General features: G+C 35.9%; 1 protein-coding gene across 6 annotated transcripts in view; it reads left to right on the top strand.

Moving 5' to 3' along the window:
• The first annotated feature begins 301 nt into the window (after positions 1–301).
• The window catches only part of CLINT1 (clathrin interactor 1), a 53,916-nt gene continuing 43,568 nt past the window's right edge, over positions 302–10,649 (top strand). For 2 of the 6 annotated variants that reach the window (XM_039876598.1, XM_039876614.1), the window contains exon 1: positions 302–538. In XM_039876598.1, the coding sequence (XP_039732532.1) occupies positions 498–538 (41 nt within the window). In that variant the 5' untranslated portion in view covers positions 302–497. The remainder of the gene's footprint in view (positions 539–10,649) is intronic. The other 4 variants (XM_039876626.1, XM_039876620.1, XM_039876617.1 and 1 more) reach the window with 3 other exon arrangements.

Raw genomic sequence — 10,649 nt, 5'->3', positions numbered from 1 at the left:
TAACATAGCAAAACATGCTTGAAAAGCATGTTTGAGCGTTAACTAAATCTTATACCAGTAGGTCTGAAACTTGAGCATGAAGGATGTGTTAAAGCACACATTGCTGGGCCCCACTCCCAGAGTTTCTGATTCTGTAGGTCATGGGTATAGCAGTGAGGAAGACCAGGAGAGTTTAAGAGAAATCACCAACTTTAGCACATCAACTCTTAGCGTAACCGGCTCCGCTTGGCGCGCAGAGAGAGAACTACGAGTCCCGGCGTGACCCGCGCGCAGCGGGCGGAAAGTCAGCCACTTCCGCTCCACGCAGCGCCTCTGCCCCCGCGTCTCGACGTGTCACCGGCGGCGCCGCGGCTGTGGCAAGAGAAGGAGCTGACTTGGGGAGTTCGAGGCGGCGGGCGGCGGCAGAGACCCAGCCTGGATCTGCCCCGGCACGGAAGCGTTCCGGGTTCCGTGGGGAGCAGGAGAGGGAGGCGGCGGCCCGGCCCGCGCGGGACACGATGTTGAACATGTGGAAGGTGCGGGAGCTGGTGGACAAAGCGTGAGTATCGGGGGAGCAGTTGTGGCCAAGGCCCACGCGGGGGAGGGGAGAAAAGGGGTAAGGAGAGGTGGCCCTGTGCTCGGGGCGGCCCGCGTCACGCCCCCCGGCCTGGCCAGCCGCATCATGGCGGCGGCTGGTTCTCCCCAGCCCGGATCCTCGTCCCGACCCGCGAGGCTGGGAAAGGACTCTTCCGCATTTCAAAATATCCTTAGTCCCCTTCTTTCCTATCCAGGCCTTCCTCACTCTGCCCTGATTCCCACTGCCCCAGGCACAAACCCTTTGGTCAGGGGAGGGGGCGGGGTTGTCTAGAGCCGGATCATTGCCCTGGAGGAGAACTGTCTTGGCCCCAGGCTGTGTGCTTGCCTCCTGAGCAGCAGCGAAGGCTTGGGAGTGGGAGACGCAGTGCACTGGCCCTCTGTGTCCCTCAGGGCAGGTGCGGAGACCTTAGGCTTGGTCAAGGTCCTTTACGTTACTGGGCTTGTAATTTCTAATGAACCTGAAGTGTTGCAGTGGGTCGTAGGTGTAACAAGTATCCGTTGGGGTCAGGCTGAAGTTACTCAAGAGGAGACTCATTTTTTGCTTTTCTAACACGAGTGAAAGTAGATCACTGTATAACTTCTTGTGATTCTGTTCCTGTTTCCTTTTCCACTGCACTTCATTATTGGAGGGCCATTTGTTCCTTTCGATTTAATTAACAAGTCATTAAGAAATTTCCCCTAAAGAAGAAAACAACCCAGATTTATATCCTGTTGATCTGCTTTTAACTTCCCTGACAGGTAAAATGATTAATACATAGTTGATTTCCTTTAAAACTTAGTGATAACCTTAGTGTCTTATTACTCTAGGAAACTTTAACACTTAAATTGGGTATATAAGATATTAACAGTGGTTAAGTAAGGTCTTCTAGGTCAGCAGGAAATAAAGTTTAAGAATTTAACCAGTCCTCTTCCTTTTAAGTTGTAGCAAGTATGCAGTAAGTGTGGTGGCAAACAGTTCATTTGTGCCACCTATACAACCTAAAATCAGGAAATGTAGATGGCAAACTGTTAGGCTTTCTTGACACCAGGAAAAATTCACAGTGGCTTGGATAATGCATCATATAGAACTTAGAGTTTGACCACATTTTCAAATTTTCCATGCTACCAAGAAGCCAAAAGAGCGTCTAAGTAGCATAGGTTTCAGGAGCTGAGTTCAAACTTTGCAGGCTTGGCAAATTACTAAACCTCGATGTGCCCTAGTGTTCTTAGGTGCAATATGAAAGTAATGATAGACACCTACCTTAGAATGTTAGAATTAAGGCCTAAGAGCTTAGACAGCATATAAAGCTCTTAACAATGTGTTTAGATCAGTATACTTTTGATAACTATAGCAGCTGTTCTGTGTTGAAAGTGAGATAAACTTCAATGAAAAGTGGTTTGCTTTAATTTTTCTTTATCAACTATTCATTTGACCATTAAACCCTCGGACGTTTATTTTGGACTTATTTTGTTTTTTATATATCCTTCGGTTTTGTTTTTCAAGGATAAAATACTGTTTCTTTTCCAGATCCAGGTTCATTGGGTTTTTTTTTAATTTTCATATATGTTATAAAGAGTAACATACTAGCCTAAACAGTTTTTTAAAAGTCCAGTCTCTACAAAACTCTCTTTATCTCTAAGCAGGAGGACGGCCGAAGAAAACCGCTAAGAAACACCTTGTTATCTTAGAGGACAAAATTTGTGGTACTCAGAAATTTGAAGAGACTGTACATTTTCAGGAGACAATCAAGGCAGTATTCCTGCTGCCGTTCGCTTCATTGTCTTTGTCACCTACGTTACTGATCTTCTCATGTTCCAGGTTAAATTTTCCCCATTAGTAGTTATCAAGTCATCTAGTGGAAGAGCTATTGAAAAATAACTTCTGCCTTTTTACTAACCCAATTTAGAAAAGAGACTTGAACCAAGTTATTCGAGAACATGTGAGAATGTTGCCACCAAAGACTTTTTAAAGCTTTCGTGGGTGTCTGACACATGATATTAAGATTAGAACATGAGGTTATTTTACCGATGAATACTCAGGTTTTAATTTTCATCTTTCACTGGCAGGAGAGAAAAAATTCTTCCCCCAAACTGTAAGCATCTTACAAATCCAGTACCTGTGGCAGTGTGTCCAGTTAGACTGATCACCTTAAAATGCCATTAATGGAGGTAAAGCAGATTCATACAATGGCTGTACTGAATATCGAAGAGGTGATGAGGGAATTTAAAGTGAGGGAACAATGTAGTGATTAAGAGATTAATAGAATGTGAAGGTTTATATGGTAGAAGGAGCATTGATTACGGGTTTTGGAGACCTGGGTTCAGATTTTGACACTGCCTTTTAGACTAGCCATATGTATGATTTGAGACAGAAGCATTTGAATCTATAGACAATGAGTCCTTATTTGTAAAATATGGGATCGAGCTAGAGTAAGACTTTTTCCAACTTTCCTGGCTCTTGAGAGACATGAATTCTCATCAGGGGAGAAAAACTAGAGCTAGTATTTCATAATAGCAGATAAATTTTAGAAAGTCATCCTCTGGAGATGGTTTCAACTGAAAAAGGACACTTTTTTTTTTTTTTTAAAGCGATCAATAAATGTTATATTTAAATGCTTTCTGCAGTAAATAAGTGCAACCCATGACTCAGGAAAACTAGGACTGTTATTTAGTGTACATCCCTACCTAATGAGGTTTACTTCAGAAAGAAAAATGTACCCTTTCAAAATGTGTTCTCTGGAGCTACGGTTAGATCCAGTATGGTGGCAGTTTTTAAGTATAATGATATATTTCAAATATTGACTTTTGAGACCTTTAAGTCTCATGGGGCCGGGGAGGTATTTTCCACAAATTTTAGCACCTCCTGCTGGTTATTAAATAGCTGTGTTTTGCAGAACATTATGGAACTGAGGAAAAGCAGATAAAACCATAGGCCAGCCAGAGCTTGGAGTGCCAGTTTCCTCCCACTTGTCCTCAAGTTACCTAAAAGACAGCTGTGGCAGGAAAGGATAAGTGGCAGTGCTCCCACCAGCGAGGGCTAGCTTGACCATTTCACCCTATGACTTGACCATTTTCGTCCTATGACTTGCCTCCTTTTCTTTGAGGCTGTAGTAAAGTGAGAGTCTTATATTTTGTCATGCCTCACAGTTTAAATTGGAAGTTGCTACAGTTCTATTACACTTTTTCTCCAAATTTTGGAAACATAGGGTGACATGGTGTAGTGGTAGATCAACACTGCTACTTATTTATTGTAATCCTTCTCTTTTATCTCAAGGAGTAATTTTAATGGCTCTTATTCTTTTTGTGATAGTGATTCCAACAGCGCTGACCAGGGTCCTAAGGCAATTGGCTATAGATAGTCCATTTTAAGTTATTCTCTTAAACACACCTTGCATTTTCCTCCAATAAGTTGATTTTCGTTGACATTATATGCATGTCTTTCAGTTCTTAAATATTAGATAATATAATAGAGCTATAGAAGCTACTGTTCTAATCTAGCTGACCCCAGAGGGAGAACCTTTTGCTTTTACAGAAAATAGCTCATTAAATTATTTCAACAGATACTACATTTATTTTTTGGATCAGTATTGTATTTTCGAACTTGAAAAGTAAAATATCTGCCTTCAAGAAACTTGCCACTACAAATATGCCACGCCTTGAACTTATCCATGGTTTTACTTTGTCTTTCCTCTTATTTTTCCTATCTTGCCAATAAATCTCTGTTCAGTTTGCTTCTTAGAACTTGTAAGATGACTGTAAGCTTCCTAGTCTTCCCATATCAACTTTTCTTTGAACCAGTTGTAAATAATTGTTATTGCTAAAACAATAAATTAACTGTCCTTTTAGTAACTGGGCTAAGTGAATAATAAGCATTTAATTCCAAAGAAAGATGAGTTTAATTTACCTTCTGCCAGCATTTCTTGGGTAATTGCATAGGAGTGATTTTCTGTAATTTAAATTAATCTATTTAGTACTGCTGTCCAGATGCTTTTAAAACACACTTAACTGCCTCATGTTTTCCTGAACCCTTTATTTAGTGTTAGTTTACAAGTACTTTTTCATGTGTTTACTGATAAATCCACTAAAAGTGCTTGGCCTTCTTATCTTAAGTACTACTCACTAGTACTCCTAGTTTTTACAGCATAGCTCCACAGTTGAACTTTTTTCTATGCTCTTGTGTTATTTTCTTATTTCCAATATGTATTTACTATTTCCTTTAAGAATAAAAGAGTATAGGCAGCTTAAATAACTTTTTTTTAATGTTGAAGAAATTTGTTTTATCTTTTATTTAGATCTGGATTTCATATCTAGCTGGAGCTTATTTTTTAGCTTTTATTATGCAAAATTTCAAATATGTCAAAAAATGGAGGGACTGTCTGTGTGCACATGAATAGCTTCAACAATTTGGCCAACCTTGCTTCATTTGTACTTCTACCTACCACCCCACTCTGTATTATTTTGAAGCAAATCACAGACACCATATTATTTCATCTATAAATACATCAGTCTCTAAAAGGTAAAGAGTCATCTTTTTTTGACCATAACAATACCATTATAAAACCTTTAAAAAAGATGATTACTTAATATCTAATGTCTAGTCAGTATTCAATTCTTAATTACCTCACAATTCCTTTTTGATTTTTCTGACTAGTGGATCTATCTCTTGACTCTCTTAAGCTATAGGTTCAACCTCTACTTTTTTCCTCCTTGCAATTTGTTTGTTGAAGAAACATGGTTATTTGCATTTCTCTCAGTCTGTATTTTGTTACTTAGATCCCCATGGGGTTATTTCAGTGTTTCTTCAATCTCTGTAATTTCCTGTAAATTGGTAATTGTATCTAGTCATTTGGTCAAATTCAAGTTCCAGTTTTGGAGAGCAGAACTACCTCATAAATTCAAAGTACATTTTAGTACTTGTATTGGGTATAGTGTACAAAGAGTTAACTTCTTTCAGTCTCAGCTGACTAACATGCTGGGACATTTTCAACTGTTAGTACTTTTATATTTTTTTAAGGTGTCATTTCATATGAGCTTTCCTTGTTTAGACTAATGCGTGTGTGTTCATCTATTTATTTTTATAGTAATTTGCTAGCCATACATACTTTTACTGCACATAGACACCTGCAGGTGGTATTCAGTGGGTCTGGCAAGCAGTTTGTGATTCAGAGATCAGAACTGGATCGAAATCCTAGGTCCATTACTAAGCAACGGTGAACTTGGGCATTGGAATAGTATCCCAAATTTTTCCTATCTGTAAAATGGAGATATTTATTTTACAGGGTTCTTGTGAGGATTAAATGCATGTGAAACAGCACAGTACTTAAACTCTTGAAACACCTATCATTATTATGTAGTGCACAAAATAATTTATGACATACAGGAAAATCAAAGAAATATAGTATTTCAAAGAATAAAGACAATATCGTTGCCAGAATATCTTATTTAAAAGTATGTAAGTAACAACTTTGTCTTAATCCATGAATCATTATTTTCAGTGGGCACACCTAAAACTCTTCACCTGAATAGACATCTTAACCTACATATAGGAAGACTCATATAACTACCTCTGTTGTGTGTGCCTTGTGTTTACCAAATCATAAATGCTTTTATTTAAATACTATAAAGCATATTACAGAAATAACTCTTTCAAAAGATGGGTTGAGGAACGAAGTCTTTGGAAAGACAGATTGCTCCATCTGCTCATTTTTGTTCAGTTTGTTTTGTATTTTTGCTAGATTTTAAATATACTCCTAACGTGTAAAGCATCTTTAAAATGTAAAAAGATTTATTAAAAGAAATCGAAGTTGACAGTTTATCCTTAATGAGACTGAACAATATCAAGAAAAAGAACCCTGTAAAATACATCAAATCCATGATCTCTGACAGGAGATGAGCAATATATGCAAGGAAAGCACATTGCAGAAAGGACTTTCCTATTCAACCCATTCTCTCCAGCTGGCAATTTTTTTTGGCTTACTATAGCCCTGTAGCCTAAAAATTAAATACAGGTAAAAGAACATACCATATTCCCTTGTTGGAAGCCATTTATAGCTATTTATGACTTGTGGATGGATTTAGCTAATGAACTTCTAAATAGGAGTGATTTTGTTAATGTGCAACAATTGGTGAGCATGTTTTATACTTAAGAAAAGTCTAATTAGGCAGTTATTTTAGAATGTCTCTTTTGACATGAATTTCGTTTATTATTTTAGTTTCTAAATTCTTAGGGGAGTATTTAAGTTCTACATAATTCTTATATAAATAACTTTTTATGACTTCCACAAACTCACCATTATGTAGTAGATGTGTATGCATGCTTTTGAACTGTTTGACTCAAAAATTCTCATCCAGATAGCCTTATATATTTATAGTAGAAAAAGGACATGCATTGAAAATTCAGTTTATTTTTCTTGCCATTTGTTTTCATGCATTTTTAGCAAACCATTAATGAACAATGCAAATAAACATACTGAACTTTTTTCTATTAAATTTTGTCATTCGTCAGTTGTCATTTTTTTAAGTATGATTAAAACTTTATTTGCAGTTAAACTACATGGTTAAATAATATCCTTAGTTTGATGTGTTTAGCTTATAGTTATAAGTTTGATACTAAATGGGCTTTCGAGGTGTGACTCATTTCTCACTGAAGCCAAATAAAATTTTTAACCCTGTAATCTCTCCACACAGTAACAAAAGTGATTCTTTAAAAATAATGTCAGATCTGCTCAGAACATTCGCAATTGCTTCTCAAGTCACTGCTTTCCAGCCTCTATGTGATCCAGCTCTCTGCTGCCCCTTCTGGCCTCATCTACCACCACTCCCTCCATCTTCCAGTGTTCTGTTCCTATGTAAAATAGCGAACGTTCACACACTGCACTCTTTCCCCCTTTCTTACTTTATTTACATATATTCCTCTGCTTCATCTAGGATGCAAGCTTGTAGAGGGCAGGGACTTTGTTTTGTTACTGCCGTATTACAACTAGAACAGTGTACGACATATAGTAAGTGCTCAATAAATATTTTTGAGTGAGTATTAAATTTGGGAAGTTGATTTATATTACTGAGGAAGTCTTTTAAGTCCAGATATTTCTAATAAAGCTAATAGTTATCAAGTATTTGCCATATGCCAAAAACAGTAGTGACAACTTTATTATTATCCTTAATTTATTGATGAAACACTGGCCACGGAGAAGTCCAACAACTTGCCCAAAGTAATACATCTAAAAAATTGTCTAGATTTAAATCTAGATCTGTTTTTAGAACCTATATTCAGTTTTTGCTTTTACAGAACATTATTTAAACTAAAAATTGTTATATTTCTCTATAATAAAGGTGAATTACTAGTGTACACCTTATACTAGTTAAAAATTACTTGTAAAAATTATGATACTAAGTTTTCAAATCAAATTCAGTGAAATTGTTTATTTTTTTCCCCTTTTATGTACCTGTCATAAAAGAAAATTGTTCTGGCCTCTTGCAGTACTCTGAAAAATGTTTATAAGTTGGATGCCTCTCAGAAGAGAAGCAAAAAAGTTCTGTAGGTGAAAAAGAAAATCTTAGCTATTGTAACAAAGGTGCTCACTGTAATTAATCCTAAAAATGTTGTGATATTCATGAGCTGTATTATATGCTTCAGAATTAGTAGTCCTTTGTAAACAACTTCCACAACTTCAAGAAGTTTCATATAATCCTATGATCTTTATATGGCAGTTAGTTTGCTGTACCTGTAGTGTTATGTCATATTAATCTGTTTTATTCCCAAACTTTCCATATGTTCAAATTGGATCATTTAGGAATAATTTTTCTTAGTTCATTCTATACCTATTCAAGTAGTATATTTTTGACATAGATTGTACATATTTAAATATAATGTAATAACTGAAAATACATTGCTGATATCCTTACTAACTTTGGCCACACCTTATAAGGGCCCTTCAGTGAGCGCTTATTAAATACTTAATAAGCCTTGTAGAGTACTGTAAGATGAGAGACAGACCTCATGGTTCCAAGGGCAACGTATGATTCTGTCAAGCACATGGAAAGCACATGAGTAAGAGAGAATGCTAGAAGATGGTATGATATCTGAATTTGAGGTATAGGATGTAAATACTGTAGAAATTTAGAGAATGGAAAGAACAATTAAGACTGAGCTAAAGCTTCATGAAGGAGCTAGATCCTGGTATTTTAAAAATGTATATTTGCTTAAAGGAAGGTGAGGCCAAAGTATCAAATATGAAACGAAAAACCTGAAACAGGTCAAATGATATAGGCTCAGTGGTGAGAACCTGTTGCCAAATGGTTCTGAGCACAGGATGACATCAGTGAGTGCTGGCTGGGAAGCTGTCGTCCCTCTTCTACACCAGTCAGATAGTCCAAATTAAATAATTTGAAGTATAAATGTTTGTGGGCGGGAGGGGGTTATTTTGTGTTTTTGAGAGGAAATAAATTACAAAAGTTTCAAAATTTTTGTTATGAGGTTCTGGAAACAGTATTTTTATGTCAGAAAAGTTGAGTCTAGTTTTTGTGATTTATAAATGCATTTATAAATCTAAATGTAATCAGTCAGTCACAAACTTATCACTGCTGAGTTACAGAATTTCTCATTTTATCATTCTGTTGATAGAATTTTTTAGTTGCATGCTTTCAGTTTGATATTTAGCAATGCATCTGAACTTAATCAGAAGTGAGAGGGGAACCTATAAGTGATATAATCAAACTGTACAATATCAAGTATTTTTGTCTATAAAGATATTGTCTCAGTGCAGGGTATCATCATTTTATCATTCTCTTAGAAGGGTTTTATGCTTTTTCTTTTTGAACGTTACCTAGTTTCAGTACTTTCTTTTAGATTTTTTTTCTTTGAAGGAGTCATTTAATAATGCAGTCAATAAAACTACCTTAATAGGGTAATTTAAATTGGGTGCCACATTTAAAAAGACAATTCGTCGTGAGAATGCCCATGCTGAGCAAATTTCTTTGGTTTTCTATGTTATCTTTAAATGAGGAGTGGAGGAGAAAAATTGGAGGAGAGACATAAGTAGAGACTTTGTCCATTTCTGCTGTATAAAATGAGGATAAGGTGTACCCTCCAAGTCTGTTAAGAGAATTAATGAGTTAATATATTGTGGAAATGTTTACTATGTGTTCCTAACAAATTTTGTTTGCTTTTGTTTGGTTATTGAGTTTTGTCATTGTGAGATAGCTTTAAAAAGTTGTAACCCAAAATTAAAAGATGTAGATGAGCAAAGACTGTTATTCCTTAGATTAGTTTTAATTAGTAGGAATTTAAAAGTTAGCAAAATTTTTTTTTAGTTTTAAATTTACTTAACAGTAAAACATTTACTACTAAATTATTTTAGTGGCTATTTTATCATACCTGTAAAAACTACAATTGGGATTGATAATCCAGATAAAACTCTTATGCTATATCCATTTTTTATTACTTTGGATATTTGATCTTGTACCTTGGATATTTGATCTGTTTGTGAAGCCAGTTTAACGTGATACCTCTCAACAAGAAGAGACTTCACACTATTCTGCCTTTTTTAAAAAAATAGATTTACTAAAAAAAAACAAAGAACCTGTGCAAGTGGCCTTAAGCAACTGTCAGCAATAGGAAAGATTGTTTCATAATTAAACTTACACATAATGTGAGTCTGAAGCTGCTAATTTCGATACAGAGTAGAAGTGTTTGGGGTTGTTAAATAGGAATAATATTCCCATGCTTTTTTTTTTTTTTAATGGACCTTGTGAGCTTAGGCTTTTAAAATTTATTAGCAATTGCATTTGAGGAACTTGAATTGATAATGTATACAACAGGAGATACAGTAGGATTGTAATGAATGGAATTTGCAAAACAACTTTTAAATAAATATTCTACTCTAAATATTTGACCAAAAGTTTTCCTAGCAAGTGGGAATTGGTGTCCTAGTTACATAGTCATAAATATGCTGTTACTGTTTTATCTAAATAAAACATTTTGCTAGCCTTATTAACTTTTGTCATTAAATATGGTAATAGGTTACTGTGTTACATGAAAACTTTGTAACTAAAACAGTCCTAAGGGCTTCATTGAGGGCATTTTTTGGCCTATT

The sequence above is a fragment of the Pteropus medius genome, unplaced genomic scaffold (assembly GCF_902729225.1).
Source record: "Pteropus medius unplaced genomic scaffold, Ma_sr-lr_union100, whole genome shotgun sequence".
NCBI lineage: Eukaryota > Metazoa > Chordata > Mammalia > Chiroptera > Pteropodidae > Pteropus > Pteropus medius.
Note: the sequence above shows the minus strand (reverse complement) of the source record. Positions and strands in the feature narration are given on the sequence as shown.